The sequence below is a fragment of the Eleutherodactylus coqui genome, chromosome 3, assembly GCF_035609145.1.
Source record: "Eleutherodactylus coqui strain aEleCoq1 chromosome 3, aEleCoq1.hap1, whole genome shotgun sequence".
Classification (NCBI taxonomy): Eukaryota; Metazoa; Chordata; class Amphibia; order Anura; family Eleutherodactylidae; genus Eleutherodactylus; species Eleutherodactylus coqui.
Genome location: NC_089839.1, coordinates 246,674,468 through 246,693,777, shown reverse-complemented (window position 1 = coordinate 246,693,777; position 19,310 = coordinate 246,674,468). Strand labels below are relative to the sequence as shown.

General features: G+C 39.8%; 1 protein-coding gene across 4 annotated transcripts in view; it reads right to left on the bottom strand.

Annotated features, from left to right (window-relative positions):
- NTNG1 (netrin G1) overlaps positions 1-19,310 on the bottom strand; it is a 276,714-nt gene that overhangs the window by 104,799 nt on the left and 152,605 nt on the right. For 3 of the 4 annotated variants that reach the window (XM_066594724.1, XM_066594727.1, XM_066594725.1), the window contains exons 3-4: positions 8,272-8,444; positions 1,947-1,967 (exon numbers count right to left, since the gene is read on the bottom strand). In XM_066594724.1, coding sequence (XP_066450821.1) covers positions 1,947-1,967; positions 8,272-8,444 — 194 coding nt within the window. Of the gene's footprint in view, positions 1-1,946; positions 1,968-8,267; positions 8,445-19,310 lie in introns of all 4 variants that reach the window. The other variant, XM_066594726.1, reaches the window with a different exon arrangement.

The window sequence follows — 19,310 nt, the reverse complement described above, 5'->3', positions numbered from 1 at the left end:
TGGGATCCTAACAGTTGACCTCCACCAATCATGTAGTTACGCCTATGCTGTGGACAGGGGATGACTTGCTTATATATGGAATGTCCCTTTAAGGATGGATTTGTAAGATGGTGCATATTAACACTTTAGTGTACCTCATATGTTTAGTTAACGAAAGTCTATTTACATGTGTACAGTCATTGTAATGGAAAGATAGGACGATAATACCGAGAAAATGCATGAAGTAGAAGCATAGTGAGATGTGTTATGTACTGAGAATCTAGTGGACTAAAAGGGTCTGAAATCCTAGTACAATTCACCCATTTTGTTGTATCTATATGAGCAAACACATGAAGAGCCGGGATCAAATGCTATGGAGGAAATGAAAAGCAACCATATCATGCAAAATATGCAGCACAGAACCAAACATCCACCAAAACACACCTCTACTGGAGGAATAATGGGGCGTGTAGAAACACAGTACTCTATAGAACATATACGACTGTCAGGAAAATAGATTGCCTGAACTTGTCTGGGGGGAAAGATGTTATATATATTGTAAGTAATATCATTTTGCAATTGGTGATTTTTGTGTGCATTATCTATCTTTCTCCTATCTATCTATCTATCTATCTATCTATCTATCTATCATCCATCTCATATCTATCTCTCTTATATCTATCTATTTATCTAATATCCATCTCATATCTATTTATCTCATATCTATCTATCTATCTATCTATCTATCTATCTATCTATCTATCTATCTATCTATCTAATATCTGTCTTTCTACCTATCTAATATTCATCTCATATCTATCTAATATCTATCTCATATCTATCTATCTCTCTATCTAATATCTGTCTATTTATCCAATTATCTTTCTATCTTTCTTTCTATTTTTCTATCTATCTTTCTATTTTTCTATCTATCTATCATCCATCTCATATCTATCTATCTAATATCTATCTCATATCTATCTATCTCTCTATCTAATATCTGTCTATTTATCCAATTATCTATCTATCTTTCTTTCTATTTTTCTATCTATCTTTCTATTTTTCTATCTATCTATCTATCATCCATCTCATATCTATCTATCTAATATCCATCTCATATCTATCTATCTATCTATCTATCTATCTATCTATCTATCTATCTATCTATCTATCTATCTATCATCTATCTCATATCTATCTCTCTTATATCTATCTATTTATCTAATACCCATTTCATATCTATCTATCTATCTATCTATCTATCTAATATCTATCTCTCTTATATCTATCTATCTATTTATCTAATATCCATTTCATATCTATCTATCTATCTATCTATCTATCTATCTATCTATCTATCTATCTATCTATCTATCTATCATCTGTCTTTCTATCTATCTAATATTCATCTCATATCTATCTAATATCTATCTATCTATCTATCTATCTATCTATCTATCTACTATCTATCTTATATCTATCTATCTATATATCCCATATCTATCTATCTATCTATCTATCTATCTATCTATCTATCTAATATCTATCTCTCTATCTATCTCATATCTATCTATCTCTCTAATATTTGTCTATCTATTTATCCAATTATCTATCTATCTATCTATCTATCTATCTATCTATCTATCTATCTATCTATCTATCCCCGTTGATGTAATCACCCGTCTGGCTCGGTTTCTGTATATATGTCTACTTCTCTCTCTGCTCAGTGCCTGTGAGAAATACATCAGGCAAATGAAAGGTGGTACAGACAGGCCGAGCTGCTTGCTGTCAGACCTGTCATCAGACGTATCCACTCTTCTCTCTGATTCAATATTACATGTAAATGCAGCAAATATTATCCTGTCTTTCCTGCAAACGTGTTTTTTTCTCTGCCGCTCTGTGTGGCTCTGATGGATGTTTGGAGCGGACGAGAATCACTGTACGTCAAACACTCAGATTGTACTCACTGCTGGCCATGCTGGATACACCTGTGAGAGAGAACAAGAAAAGGCATGTTATGTGCTGTTATACAGGTATGGCCAAGACCATTATTGCTAGGCTACACACACATTGCATATGGTGGGATGACAAGAGTTAAATGAACACTGCTGCCAAAACAGAGCGGGGTCTAAGAGGGCTGTTCATGACATAGGAGGACCACCAAAGAGTGTCATGTGCCTCCCCTCAGACCCTGCAGTGGGCGCAGCACCTTGTACCAGGTTTACCAACAGTAATACATCTACAGGGAAAGTATCCCGGCACCACACTCTGATGAAAGCTGGCTAAAAGAAAATCTGTTTGTGTTGTCTGTAACAACCAATCACAGCGCAGCTTTCATTACTCACACTGCTGAGGTAAAGTGAAAGCTGCGCTGTGATTGGTTGTTAGGGGCAACAGAGACTGATTTTCTTTTAGGCAGCTTTTATAGCAGTGTGATGCCAGGCTAATTTTCCGCGGCCTATCTTGTAATATAGACGTTAGAACCGTAGAGCCTAAGCAAAATGTTTATTTAGGAACTGCATTATGTATAATATTCACCTTTTACGAAAATCACATTCCTTAAGGGATTATCAGTGTCAAAATTAAGAAAAAACAGCAACCATGTGTGTAAAACTGAAAAAAAAAAATACTATTACTCACCTCTTATTTCTCCAGTAATCCCGCATTGCAGTCCTTACGGTCTTTGTTTACAGGCAGGTACCATGTGACCGCTGCAGCCAATCACTTGCCATGCTACCGGCATCATCGCGCAGTGACGGGAGCCATGATGCCAGGAGTATAGCACAAGTTGGCTGCAGCCACCGCATGGTCAGTCATACTACGAAACATTTGTGTTGCCCACATGTATACAGCGACCGCGAGACATCACTAGGGGAAACGATGGATCCCCCCTCTAAGGATGGAAGATTATTAGGTAATACGGCGCAGTAGTAGACGGGAAGTTCTCCCTGACTGCCCTGCAAGTTGTGTCTTTTACTACAGCCCGTATTACGTGGGAAAGGTGAGCAAGGTGCAGACTGACTTGTATCCTGCTGATGCTATCTTCATGGCAAACATGGGAATTATCTTTCCCTTGTAATGGGCCATTTACACAGGATAATTATCGCTTAAAATACGTTCAAATGAACATTTGCAGGTTTTTAAGCTATTTTTTCAGTCAGCTTAAAAACCATTGCTGGGTTGCGGGTTTGTCATTCCATGTAAATGCTTCCTGAAGGGGAAGAAGGTGAAGTGCTGACCATGAAGCCAGTGATCCAGCGCTGAAGTCTGTCAATGTAAACGCTCTGCACGAGCGCTGACGACCTTAGCGGTGATGTCAGCACTCAGAAAAATTAATAATTATTGTTATTTTTATAGCGCCAATTTATTTCACAGCGCTTTTAGGTAATTTATTTATTATCCCCCAGTAAGCTGGGTACTCATTTTACCAACCTCGGAAAGATGAGTCAACCTTGAGGCAGCTACCTGAACCACGCGGGGATTGAACTTGCAACCTTCAGGTCATGAGTGAGAGCTGTGCCACACAAGGCTCATGTAGATGCTTACCTGACTGTCATCCTGTGTAAGAGGGCCATAAGGGATCATGCACAAGACACAGCATGGAGTCCTCAATGGCTTATATTATGGACCGTAGACACTAGACTAGACCCATCTAGTGGTGGCTTATCTCCTTTGAGAACAAAGGATCAGGCATATTGAAATCTAACATGCCTGACCTTTCTTTCCCCTGACATCTGCCATTGTGAGAAAATCAGGATATCCAATACACATTAAATGATCGGCCAGTCCTGCCAAGATCAGCGGTTCAGCCAATACTTATCTGTTATATATGGCCACCTTAAAGTGCTTTTCTGGGACTTTTCTATTGATGACCTATCTTTGGGATATGTCATGAATAGTTGATCACCAGGGCTTCACTGAGGATTGCTGATGATCGCTGATATTGGGCCCACTATCATTGTAGGCAGAGCCAGAAACAGATAGCTCTGCCAGTAGTTCAGTGTCACATGGGCTCACATGGGCGTATATTTACCGCGTATAACTTGGACTCTGTACGCACGTGTGATATGTGGTAACTCGCAGGCAATCAGTTACATTGCCTTATGGAGTTCCAATCACATTAGCGAGGGCTTAAACTCACACCTGCAAAATGTGATGAAGTGAACCCATTGATTTCAATAGGTTGATGGCAGCAGACAAGACCAGTCCCTTAAAAGGTTAAGAAGAACTGGCCAATTTTCCAGATATGCAGGGGGGTAAAAACTTATTTTGTACTAGACTGACCACTGGGTTGTCATTCCCCTTATCGATGGTTGGTGTCCTCACACACAACACTATCCATTTAGCGATGACAGTGTCATACTGTGCAATGCCCCATTTACACTGGATAACTGTCAGCTAGTCACCACTAGTTGTTCGAGCTCATGCAGAACGTTTAGATAGGCAGATTATCGCTCACTTCTCACTTAGCGCTTCACATTCTTTATGAAATAGTGAGCGGGAAGCTTTACATGCAGCAAGAAGTGAGCAAGCCAGCGATTATTTTTACGCTGGTTAAAACTCAGCGACAAACAAAAAGAAAGCGAATAGCACATGATGACTTTGCATTTGGATGCAACGACTATCGCACATTTTCCTTCATTTGAATGTTTTTATGCTACAATTGCTATGTGTAAATGGTCCTTAAGGACAAACTATTGGAGTGGTAACATCTACAATGGGTGGACAAAAATATGGAAACACCATGCGAAATGCATGCCTTAAAATCATACCTCTACATGTCTTATTGAAATAAGATTACAAACTCATGTAACTTAAGTGGAGGTTCCATTGGTCAAGGGATTGAGCTAATCAACTGCTGTTACCAGCTGGCTCCCAAAATCACCCAGAGCAGGGCAAGAGGTGAAGTAAACACAAATTTGCTGGGAAAGCTCTCAGTCAAGCTGGGGTCAAAAGGGCAGCTAAGTGCTAATGGTTAAAATCTCTTGCATTTTGTACAGTGTTTCCATATTTTTGTCCACCCCATGTAGTTACAAAACTATTCATAGATTTCCAGGAGTGATAACACAATAGTAGCAAGATGTTCTAGAAATGTTATTTCATAGAGAAAACAATTACAGAATTTACAAATCCAGAAACCTGAATGTGCCAATTGTTACACGTTACAGCGAAGCTCTTGTGCGGCTCCACTTCAAGTATAATATATGGAATTAATGGACCTAGATAGCAATATTATTATTTGAATTGCTTACCCTACAAGTGGGAATCATTTTGCTAACAAGTCTGCACTGTCACAATGGCGTGCTCACGTGGCTTCTTGTTACGAGCTCCCTTGAGAATGTATTAGCTCCGCAATGGCGTTCTTCCTTGTCTTTGTATTTCACATATTACGATTGATACATTAGTCCTCAAAGATACGTGAAATCTAAGTCTCTTCTCATTTTGAAGTGAGATAACATAACTAGAATGGCTTAATGAAAAATCATAGATTTTTGCTTTTAGACGAATTCATTAAAGGATAGTTGTTATATGACACAGTGTAAAAGTTTGGCTAGTAAAAAGCAACAAGTGGGAGCATAGCTCATAGAGCAACTCCTACAAGGACAAATGTGAATATTCAGCCTGATTATGCTGCATACAGCTCATCTGAGCTATTTACCATAGCATGACTCATTTTAGTGGCTGCCTGCACCTTTACGCATAGCGGAGGTTAATAAGAACAGTGCTTTTTCAAGCTTTTACCATACATATGTCAATCCATGAAGAAGATCATCAAAATGTATTTGGCCTCCAGGCTGAGGTCTAAATAAAACAGGAGCCCAGGATACAGTCACACCTAGGGCCCTAGATTCCTAGGGAGCCTAAGGTCTTCCTTCCTCATATAAGAAGACCAGTACTATGAATGAAGCTTTACAGTTGGGGTCCGTGTTATAGGTTTTGCATTCACATTATGCCTTTGCCTATAAGCCTGGCAAAATGATGTCCTAGGAATTTCTCCAGACCGCATTTTTATTTTAAAGGTCTACCCAGACCTTAAATTGTAACTTCAGTACTTTCAAAGCCGTTCTATCTGGCTATAAATCATTTGGTTAATGGATTACGGGCAGACTAGGTCAGCTGCTACACACACTTCCTGCCTTTATTAGATTAAATTCATATCACCATCAGTTCTCCTCTTGTTTCTTCTGTCAACTGGCCTCGGATTAAGCTCTATATTAAAAAAAATTAATTGAGCAGAATGATAGCAGAATGCATTAAACCACTCATTGATCTAACACCTCATTGATTCCTCCGTTAAAAACAGTCTGCATTAACCTCTCCCGTTCTTGAGTGTTTTGGGCACACTATGGACTCAACTACTGTCTTCCAAATACATTTCATTGTCTTATGATGTGTTTTTATGGTGCATCTACAAGCAATGTTAGCAGATATTACACGGGCGGACTCCTCAAGTCATGAACAACTGGTGCTGTAGTCTGTACCTTCAACGTCATTGAGTTATAGAATGCTCACATGCATTTGTTCAATACAATAGTAGTCACTCGTGAGTGTCTTCGTCCCCTCGTTTGTTGGTCCCTATAGGCAACTGCTGATACTGCACTTAGTGAAAAGTTGAAGGTATATGTAAACTAAAAAAACTCTAGGGCTACATAGTTTGCAACTCATCAGAAATGAACTGACTTGTAAAGATGTTTCACGACTCATTCAAGTTACTTGAATTGAGTTGAACTAAGAAAAGCACCTTCTGCAGACGAATGTTGAAGAGTCTTCAAAATTTCTAAAAGAAGTTCACCACTAAAAATACTGTAGGAGCCATTTAACTTGATGCTTGTTATCTGCACTGCTGTGAGAAAGGAAGTCAGCAAAACTTAAAGTATAGATCATGGCTTTCGTTTTCTACTAAGCCGAAACTGGAAGTACACTTGATAGATTGGCACATAACAGGAAGAGTAAATGAGAAGGTATGACATTGTGTCAACAATTGTTTCAAGGATTAGAATACGTGGCATTACTTGACACTAGGGTGAGGTTCCATGGATATTATGTATGGCACTTGCCTTCATAAGTTTATCCTGATGCCAGACATAGAACAAGACATGGAACCATGTATAGAAAGGAGAAAAAAAAGGAGGGGGGGGGGCACACCCTACAATGTCAAGAGCCTGAGTCCCAGACAAATATCCAGGGCTCAGAAGCATCAAAAATATATGTGAATGATGGAGGTGCTGCTAACCAGATGGACCCACCAACGGCAAATTAAATTAAAGGCTAAAAAAACTAGTATCTCCCACTGCTCTCCAATGAAGATCACAAGACAGTGGGATGACATATCCAACTTCTCTTGTATTACATAAATTAAAAAACAGCAGTTATCAGTTTGGGGGTGAACCCCTTAATCAGTCAAGCTGGGCGAAACATCACTCTTGGGGCTGGGGATGTGGACCCAAACGTGCTGGTGGTACCAGGGATGGAGATAGCCGGGCCTGGGAACACTTGGAGAAGTTGCCTTTCACACATGGAACCATGTATAGCAGCTTAATGTCAATGATACTTGTCTCAGAATGATTTCCATGACACCTGGATCTAAAGTCAGCACAGTTTAACAGGGTCTTGTTATCATTGACACACTTGGCATCAAGGTCATCAAAGAATAGACTGTTCAGCAGATGATCTTGCTTTAATTGGCTGGCAAGATAAGCTCTGAATATAGTAACTTCATATCATTCTCCTTGGCACAGTGTGCCCCAAAGCATATCTCCATGCACGCTTTAGTTCATACTGTCAGATAATCTGGAAGAAAAACATGATAAATTTGCCCCTATTCGCGCTCCTGTTTTCACATACAGAAAAATCTTTGCTTCTGTTACATGGATAACAAAAAAGAGCCATACAATAAGCATAGAGTAAAATGGAATAACTCTAAGCACCACTATATGACTGTGTCCCAAGAGTGGAGATTATAAGAGAAATAGATGTGGCATTACATTTATTTTTATAAGTCTATTTTTGGACATATTCTATGATATATAAAAACCAATCATACTTGTAGACATGTAGAGAAAATGCTTTCAGAAGGATTTAATAGCCTTTTCTCCCACACTTCATTGACAGGTAATATGGTGCACAAAAGTATTATATTTGATAATGGTAACTCTTAAGTTAAAAAATGTTAGCGATCTCTGTTGTTTTTGTTGATCGGTCCAATTTGTCCTTGATGCCAGTAAGTACTATACAGTGAGAATGGAAAGCTTATTACCCAATCTATATCTAGATATTGGACTATATACTCACATATATTGGCAGTACCCTTGGGAATTGTAAGATAAGAGCCAGGGCTCCATGCTTGTCCTTGGAATTGTTTCTTACACCGTTCACAGTCCTGTCCAGTAGTGTTGTGTTCACAGTCACAGGCCAGTCGATTGTTTGTGAAAGTACAGCTGTTGGCATGTAGGTTACACTTACACCTATCAAAGACAAAAAAGGGGATTATATTAGTAAATCATTAAAAAAATGTGACTTTTAAAACATTAAAAAATATATACTTTAGATCAGTGGTTCTCAACATGGGTGTTATTGCCCTATGGGGGCGTTTTTACTTCTCAAGGGGGCAGTGGAACAAAAGGGGTGGCAGGGGGGCATTGGACCATAAGAGGGGCAGTAGGGGCAGGGGCGTTCTGTGTTTGCTTTGCTGATTTTTTTTCATCTAGTAACTACATTTTTATAAAAATAAGTAGTGATCCCTCGGTTTTCTTCAATAATCCATCCGAAGACTATCAGTGAAATCTGAAACTGACAAAACTGAGGCAATTATTTCCATATGAATCACTTACATGTAATGGAAGTTGTGTGCAGCCTGCACGCCTCTATCATATAATGTATGACTTTTATAACTTCATGACTCCGCTACAAATCAATCACACTTCATAACACTGGATAACCTACAGCACAACCTAACCCACTGTTTTCCATAATGCTGCTGATTGGCTGGAACCGCTTCAAATTATAACTCGGGTGGGTCGCTAGGAGTTGTAGTCTTAGCATATGCCAAGTGTCTTTCCAGAACACCGATATAAACTTCAACTCCCAGAGACCCACACAATTGAAAATTCCAGCCAAACAGAAACATTATAGAATACTTCGGGTTAGGTTGTTCTTTAGGTTATCTAGTGTGATTGATCTGTAGCGGAGTCATAGAGTTACAAAAGTCATACATCATTATATGATAGAGTGACATAAGCAGTGCATTCTTGAAGCATACTTTTAAAAAATGGCTGAGAAGAAAAAATGACGTCAATATTCAAATGAATGCTTGAAATATGGTATATCCCTTCTCCTACAAATGGACAGCTTCCCTTGTGCCTGATTTGTGAAAAGGTATTTTCGAATGAAGCTATGAAGCCTTTGAGACTGAGTGATCACCTTGAAAAAATGCATTCAGACAAAGTAGGTAAGCTTATTTCATTTTTCCAAGGTTTAAAGTCAAAGTTTGAGAACCGCAGTACTGTAGGCAAGCTATTTGGAAAATCTGCTCTCAATGCTGACAAAGGCCTACTTGCTTCCTGTAAAGTCTCTTTATTCATAGCTCAATGTGGCAAATCACATACTATTGGGGAAACACTTCTGTTACCCGCAGTTAAAGAGATTATCAGTACTATGCTGGGGCCTGATGTGTGTGCCATCGATTCTTTTGAGTAATGACACCATTTCAAGAAGAAATGACGAGATGGCTGCTGATGTGGAAGAAATATTTTTGGACATATTAAAGAACACAGAATTTGTAATGCAAATTGACGAGTCAACGGTTAGAAACAAGGAAGCATTGTTGCTAGTTTATGTTTGTTTCATTAATCGGAATGAAAAGGTAGTGGAGGAACTGTTGTTTACCAATAATGTAACCACCGACACGAATGGCTCCTCTAGTGGAAGAATTTTTCCAAGAAAAAACATCCCTTTAACAAATGATTGGTCGATATCGCAGATTTACAACCCATTTAAAATCTGCTATACTTGGCATAATGGCAGTCCATTGTGCTAAACATTTATGTGAGAGATTGCATGATTCTCTGCGCTATGTAATTAATGCTGTTAACAAGATAGAAGTACACTCTTTGAACGAAGTCTTTTCTGGTATAATCTCTTCCTTCGTTGCCAAACTGGACCTTTATACCCATAACCTCAGTCAACGTGAGCTCTGTCAGTTTCCGCATCTTCAAGAAATTGCACGCGAAGATGGAAACAAACTTCAAGATTTCAGGCTTAGATGTTTTTTGCTCACACCTCAAACAAGCCAAAGAAGACATGCAAACTAGGTTTCATGATCTATGTACCCTTGAAATACCACAGTGGGTACTCAATCCACTTTCAGCAGATGCAAGAGAATTTCATCCCACATTACAAGAGCAGTTAAACCAGATAGCGAAGCCCAAGCACTTTTCCAACAATGTGGCTATGAATGTTTTTGGGTGTGGCAAGAAGTTAAGTTGCTCATGTTAGCTTTTCCATCTACGTACTTAGTGGAGAGGGGCTTCAGCGCAGTTCAGCAGCTCCTGACAAAAGGGAGAAACAAACTTCAGATATGTGTAAGGAGCAACTTGAGACTGCAGTTGATGAAGATAGAACCAGATATCGCGAAATTGGCGTCTCCTCATCAGGCCCAATAACACAATTTGATTGTGGCAAACATTATTATTGGTCGAATTTCATTGTTCTTGCATTTTAATTAGTCTTCTGACCATTACGGATTAAGGTGTATCTTACATTTTCTTTATACATTGTACATTTCAATCGAATGATAATTAAAGATGGTATTATTGCTTGCTTGCCAAAAATTTTTCTTCTGCAATAAGACCTATTTATTATTGTATCCACAATTAACCTGTTTTGAAATATTTAGCACCTACATTTTTGCAGCTAAAATTTAGCTGACTAAAATACTTCTTTGGTAATTTTTAGAGACATGTTTTCACCATTAACACTTTCCAATCCACTGTCTGACCTCTGAAGACATTAGGATTTAAGGCTGTACAGCTCTGATGTTGGAAGATGACCACCGGGGTTCTCTTACTGTATATTGCCAGCCCCTCTGTTGTTGGAGCCTATCCAACATGTCACCTCATGCAGTACTGGCTTTAGCCAGCAGATAGCGCCTTTGTATAATGGCAGAAAAAGAGTAAGTCCCTAGGAAAACCAGGATACAAATTGGATTGGAAAGAGTTAATGCTAATCTGTTAAACACTATCAGACTTTCCAAAAAAAGTATTCAGCATTTTAATTTGTACTTTTAACTTTGTAAACAAGGTAAACTTTGACTGGGTTTAATCTAGTAAGGCTTGGGGGGTGCTGGTCACCATCCTAATACCTAAAGGGGGTGCTGGGCTGAAAAAGGTTGAGAACCACTGCTGTAGATGGAACAGAAGCAAACCATTAGTAGACAGCTGTGGAACTAAAGACTTGAGAGCAGAGCTAAACTTATTTAACACATAAGATTTATGACCACTTTAGTGTCTTGAGATCAAATTCACTGGATAAAATCTTGGTTGTTAGTAGTAATATGACCATTAAATTGTCAAAGCTAAGTCAGAAAAACGACTTCTATAGACCGGCAGTTCAGGAGCATCACGTAAGATGTGATCATGCAGTCCATCACACTGAAACCAGCTTGCTTACATTATTGTATAGGATGCTCATCAGGCAGATAGCTCTGGGTGCTGACAGTGAGCTAAAATGCTGGGAAATTGACAACTAACAGCACAGGTGGATAGATACAGCCATTAGTGATGACAATCAATGACCTCAATTTATGCATGAAAAAAAGCTGTTTTTCATGTTGTCTTTAGCTGGAAAGCAGCATAAACAAATTATTACTTGTCAAAGAATGAGATTGTGAATAAACCATTACATTTAGTGCATTTCACCTTAAAATAAAAATGAAAAAAAAAAATCACTCATCAATTCCTTAGTTATGTGATGACTTTTAATAATTGACTCAGTTCTCTTCATCTAGCAAGTGCAGGTGACAGCGCTTAATGACGGCCACTATGAGCTTGACATCCATAGTAACTGCCAACTTCCCATGTTTAATACTGTAGTTTTATAAGGCCCAGTTAAATGTCATAAAGTCTTATGATGTGGAATATGAAAGGCTACATAGTCACATGTTCATACATAATGCAATGGTCTAGCTAGGGTGAGGGTGGTGATTACTGGTGGGGCATGTGCGGTAATGAAAGTAATTATACATCTGAGCAATAATCAATAGTAGTATTTATTTACATATGTTAATGCGAAGTGGGACTTCTTTGGCCCTAATGACATTGGATACTCTCTGTGGTATACGTTCTACTAACATCTGATGCACTTCTGCTGGTATTTCCCTCCATTTATCCTTTAAACATCCAGTGAGTTCTTTCAAAGACAATAGACACTGTTCACAATTCTTGTTCCAAAGTTTCAGTTCACTCCAAAGTTGTTGAGTAAGGGTCACATCAGAACTCTGTGCAAGCTGGTCCAATCATTGAACCTTCATATCCTCAAACCTTTTTCAAACAATGTTGGACTTGTGACAAGGTACGTTGTCTTGTTGAAAGTATTACTGACAGTTTCCAGAGTATTCCCACATAGTTGATTGCTCATTATTGTCTAGAATGTCAAGGTACACCTTCATGTTCATGGTTCTTGGCGCTACAGCCAACGAACCAAGACTATGCCATGTAAAACATCTTCAGACCATAACAGAATCTCCCCACACTCAGGCAAAAGGTGTTCGCCCATCTGTTTTGAAAATGGAGTAGTGCGATTCTTCACTCCGTAGAATGTTCTTCCATTGCTCAACTGTTCAATGATGACGCTCCTTGCACCATTGTAGATGGGCTGATGCATTGAGCTTTGTGATGGATGGCTTGTGTGCAGTGACGAAACCCGTATATCCAATAGCATGCAGTTCCTGTAATAAACTATTGTGGACATCACCAAGGGTCTGCATCTCATGTAGCATGATTTAGGACAACTGGCATCCTAATAAGACATGATTCATTCTACTGACAGGAGTGTCCAAATACTTTTGGTAGGATAGTATATTTGAAAGACAGGGGGATTGTTTTAATCACGAATACACCAGACTCAAACTACTTTACGTGCCAGGTGAATTCTGTGAGCACTCCTAGTAGCTAAATGGTATATTATTTTGTACTAGTAATATGGCCCCATAGCAGTAACATACTGCCCTTATATAGGGCAGTATATTAAGCCAACAGATCCTCTTTTAACTAACTTTCATTTTCCATGTTTTAAATCTTACACAAGGCTATTACCCTATCACGGCCCATTTAGCATTTGCAACTGGTTGTGAATACCATAGTTGTCTAGGACATCTGTACTAGAGATGAGCGAGCACGCTCGGATAATGCAGTTACTCGAGCGAGCATCGCTCTTCTCGAGTAACTGCATTCTCGTCCGAGCAGGCTCAGGGGGTGGCAGGGGGTAGCGAGTGGGAGCGGGGGAGAGAGTGAGACAGATCTCTCTCCCCCCCTGCTGCCCCCTGCTCACCCTCGCTGGTCCCCCGAGCCTGCTCGGACGAGAATGCAGTTACTCGAGAAGAGCGATGCTCGCTCGAGTAACTGCATTATCCGAGCGTGCTCGTTTATCTCCAATCTGCACCTAAAGAAATACTATCTTCAATAAAATGTGTGAAATTTGTCCCAAATCGGTTACAATTCAAAAGAAGCCAGACTGAATGGCTAAACTGATCTTGCAATGTGCAATTAGTCTAACTGATCGCCAACATAATTCCCCTGGTGAGAGTAGTCCGCTTCTGACTCCTGACCTTGTCACTCAAAATAGTATTGTATTTGCTAATTCATTCTTTCACTCTTGCTAAAATGTACCCCTCTTACGAATATGAATCCTTTCACACATGGAGTGCATTAAATGAGATGTCTGCACAAAAGGCATTTGTTGAAGATAGAAGAGGTCATATAAATGTGCTTGTTAGACAACATATGGAGAATAAGAACAGATGCCACTAATACCATCCATTATTCAAAACAGGAACATTGACAGTGGGTGGAAAGGGTCATGTCGGAGGGTCTGGTAATCTACATATACAGAATAACAACAAGCATTAGTAATAGTGTTGTATTTGAAAGAAGAGAATAGTGGTATTTTTCAATTAGAAGAGTCATTACCATAATATTGTATGTAACCTACAATCTTGTACAGTGATAAAAACACAATGGCTAGCTGGCTTAAAAAAGTATTGACAGAATTAACATTAACAGGGTAGGTGATACGTATCCAAGTGCTATGAGTTCCACCACTAGGACCCGCACTGATCATGAGAATGAGGGTTCTGTGTACTGCTTTACTCTTGAAGGAGCTTGAATGGAGCAGCAGCTGATCATGTGCCTAGTAGACCCATGCAACTCAATGGGACTGCTGAAGACAAGTCAGGTGCAGCGCTCGGCTATCTTCGGCAATTCCATAGAGTTGAATGGAGAGGCAATGCACATGCTCAATCCTCGCTCCATTTAAGCACCTCCTCCATGTGAGGGATATAGTGATAAGGAAAGGAGGACACAGGCTCCTGTCTTCATGATTAGTAGGGTACTAATGGCAGCACCTGCAGTAATCAGATATATAGATATTATCATTGTGGATGGGTGATAAATGTTAATTCTAGTAAAATCCTTTAAAGACTACCCCTTCAGAATTTGGCTCCTATCAGCACCCCCTCAAACAGTTGATTTTGCTGCAAAGGCAATGTAGTATTACATGATGGTCATTCAGATGAATAGCCATCCATGTAAAACAAGGATGACCCTTAAGTCCACCAGAATGGGAACTGTTGCCAGAGTGGCTGTCCTTTCTGGCTCATATAGGTGGGTTCCGATCAGGGGACGCCTTTCTAAGATATCCATAGGCCCTAACAGGACCTATGGACATGGTGCTCTTCATGACCCAACCCCTAAAAAGGAGCAAATTTAATGGAGAGAATGTTTAGAAAGAGCATGAACCAACTAAGCTTAGAACAGGCATTTTCAAGTAAGTATAAACCATTCTTTAGTCATCTGTTTCTGAAATCAAACATGTGAATGTCTTTAGAGTTACTGCAAATTGTTTGCTTATGTAATACCAGTAAATACAGCCGTTACCTGCACAATATATTTACGGTTTGAGTAGAAGAAAAACTCTTTTGTTATCGGATGTTAACAAGTTAACGCTGCATTGGTCGGTATAAAAAGACAATGGTTAACCTATTTGACTAATGCTATGCAAAGCAAAGGCCGCCAAGGAGTAAGCAGTCACTGGAGAGGCGTTGATACATTTTTAATGACTTGCCATATGTTCTGAGTTTAAACACATTTTCACCTCCTTGTTATTCTGTGTTAAAGTTTCAGAGCTCAAGATTAAAAGGACAGGGGTGAGCATCACGTGGCTGGTAGAGGAACTACTGGGAAATCTCACAATCCTGGCAGATCAGCAACTACTGTTCTGGTCTCAGGACAGACCACATGGCTGAAGTCAACACATTTGAATATATGTCATGTAAACATTTCTACAACATTCCTTAGCCTTCATGCAAGAAGTCACACTGGATGCAATGCAGATTCCATTCCTTACAGATGAAATATAAACAGGCTTATCTTAGGCTGTGCAGCACCTGGCAATGGGATTTGGCTTTTTGGTTGGTTCTTTCGGAGCTTATGCAGCACATCTGGATGTGAGAAGGTGGATACAATATGTAGACGTGTGATGAATGCAATCTGTTCAATTGTAAAATCCATAAATGGATCTTTATTTTAAGATAATGCAGCTTATGGGAGGAGTCTAAAACATACAATCCATGTATGCACTTCTCACTCTGGGTACACAGGTTATAATCAAACGCATGAGCACTTTTCCCAGTCCATTCCTAAATTAAAATCTTCATCAAATCAAAACATTACAACTTCCATAATCTGTATTAGTGAGTATTGTGGCAAGGGGGGTTTACTCATCTCTGGATCGCCGGCCTCTCCATCCGGTAAATAGGCACTACACGCAGAAACACTCAACAGACTTGTCCTTTTTCTTAAATCTGGCGCCTGCCAGCATTTATTTTCATGTAACAGAAAACTTGTACAGCATAAACACAGTTCATTTGAAATGTCTAGAGTTTATAACCCACCGGGTCCCCATCACTAACCCTGCCCGGGGTGTCTAGCGGGCATCCTCCTCTGACAGACCCAAACTCTGGTCCGCACCAGACCTCAGGCTCGCAGCCCTTCAGCTCCACTGAGCTCTCACTTCCCCTGAGTCTGGCAGGAACTGGCTTTTTTGTATCTCACCTCCTGCCCCACCCAGATTGTTAACCCTCTGGTTTCTTTTTGCAGTTATCAGACTCTGCAACCTATTCTGATACTGCATTCCTACAGTATGTATATGATCAAAAATATTTAAAACTGTCTTCAGCTATGTATAGGTTGTGATATATATAAGAGAATATATATTATATTATATATATATATAACAGTTGAACAGTTGACTTAACTTCTCCTTTTCGTACAAGTGCAGCACAACGTCTCATTATGCTTGGTGGTTGCTACATACTCTTTAAGGCACAGTGTGCTTAGCCGTTGTAGGTCACACTAGGTGGCACAAAACACTTGAACATCTTGAACTCGATTTTAACAGACTTTCACACTTAACAACTTTCACTCTTCACACAGGAAACTTAACTTCAGCATGGCCAATGTTAACTTCACAAAGACTACAAGTCAGTGTTATTTTCACACTGTCCACTGTAACTTAACACAATTAAACTGCTATGCCCAATTTAACATACACAGTATAACAAGTATAACTCTGGCCAATCACTGTTAACTACACAGAAACAGTGTCGTCTTCACACTACTCTCTAAAATTTGTCACAGTAAAATATCCAATCACAGCTTATCTTTGCCACTAAAATTTGCTTACATGAACAGGAGGAAATTCACTATGTATTACTCCGAGTTCTATTCCTCAGAGCCCTCTTTTAAATGACCCCTCCTATCACTTCCATTCAGTCTACTACACTACAGGACTGAACCAGTTGTCGCCTCCCTAACGATTGAGTTCAACATCACCCAGCCTACCTTGACTCCACTCTGGGCTGACATCTCTTGCACTGCTTCAGTGATAGCCTGTTAAGCTGCCCTTTCCCACAGCTAAGACTATCTCAGCCTAAGTACTTCAAAGAGACAATGAGTCTACAGTCAGCTCACTATCTGCTCCCTGCTGACATTTTCCAGATCTCACTCAGCAATACCACAATTACAGCTCACACCTTATGAGTCTTCTAAGAGCATGTAGGTGACCACTATACAGCATTTCCACAGATCCTTTGTCATTATTTTAATAAGCTTCTAGCTCACTCACTCTTGCATGGTAAAGAGGCCTACTCTGGACCTCTTGCCCACCCATTCCTCATGATGGACAAGTTGCCTCCAGTCTACCAACACTTTCACTGTGGACAAGCTGCTGTGGCTTTCAGTCCACTGCTTATCAACACTCTCAAGATAGTGAAGCCACTCTGGAATACCAGACCATCAACACTCTCATGATGCACAGGTTCTCTCTAGCCTGTAGCCTATCGAAACAAACATGATGGACAACCCAAGACTAACAGTTACATGGGACACTCAACAGTTTCTCTAGGTACTCCACACAATCTAATCACACCTTCTTCCCTTGGTGCCTAAACCACTGTCCACAACTCTACAATACATGCAAATGGGGCCTTCAAAGGAAAAATAAGTGCTGACTGCCCCAATACTGAATTGCTCACATGTCACAATACATCCAAAAGACAGTCACATCGCAAAACCAACAATACATATTTACACGAAGCTCATGAGTCTGTTTCCAATACTACAGTCCATTGTCTTCACAGTTGTTGTCCTTCCACACCACATCCTTTCATTTCCTCAGATGCGTCTCATGGGGATATAAGTTGGTACTCTCTGCAACAATTTGATGCTTCTCCTTTGTAAGGCTCCTTCTTTGGGAACTGCTTCATGCCTCCAGCAAATTTGTTTTCTTCCTCAGCACAGGCTACCTTTGCCTTCCATGTGACTTCAGCCACACACTTACTCCTTTCCTACCAGCAGCTCTTTTTATAACCTCCTAGTCTCTGTAACAATAGCAATTACTTGCAGGCAAATACAAGGGAGAAAACGGTAAAATTTACATAGGCAACCTGTCACATTGGTAAAGGGTGGTAAGATTTTGATATATGTGTACAGTTGTAAGAAAAACTAAGTGAATCCTTTAAAACTACCTGGACTTCTGCATCGATCATTAATAAAATGTGGTCTGACTGTTATGTAAGGGCCATTTACATGGAAAGATGATCGCTCAAAAATTGCTCAAACAGGAGTTTTAGTGACAGTTTTGAGTGATCACTTTGCATAAGCTCTTAAGTAGCTAATTAGTTACTTAAGAGTTTATTGGCATGTAAATGAAGGTGGCCACTGTATGCAGAGGACAGTGGGAGCACTGTCATCTGCATACAGCTGCTTTGTTCTCTGAGCTATCAGCTGGTATCCTGCTGAGCTGATAGCAGGAGCGCTGACAGCTGTTTTGTTCTCGGAGCTATAGCTGAGAGCTCCGAGAGAGATGCCTGCTGAACAAAATAGTATCAGTGATATCCTGCTGAGAACTCAGCGCACGGCGCTGATAAGAGTCATCGCTGACTTTTAGCTTGCTGAAAGTAGGCGATGAACAAAAAGTGCCCAAAAAGTGCACGATGGCCACGTGTTTAGACACAACGATTATCGCTCAAAAGATGGCTTTTGAGCGGTAATCGTTGTGTCTATTTGAGCCTTAAGTCTAGCATAATCTAACAAAATTAATAATGCACTTCCCTTTTATTGTGTTGGTGTTGTTGGTTATTCTCATGCTGCTCGTTCATTGTGTTACTGAAGAAGGATAACTATGGCCATTTTCCCTATGCCTAGCCATTCACATTGCAAGAAAATCAGATTAGGAGAAAATCTAGATTTTTATATCAATATCATTTGGATCTATGAGAAATTCCCTTCATGCTGTTTGTTTCTCATAAATCATGACACATGAGACATTTCCTTTGTGGTATCACGCACAAACCTTAGGTCACCAATGGCAAAATGTTGCTAAATTTGCGTTCCACTTTAATGCAAGTTCAGATGATCTGATTTATAGGACCAACAGTTTCATTAACTGCCTCTCTGCCAACCTGTTATAAAACCTTAATTCTTGATTCTGACTATGAAGTTTGTTCCTTTTCTACCCAAGAACAAGTTCATGTACAATCTACTCCATTACCAGTCACT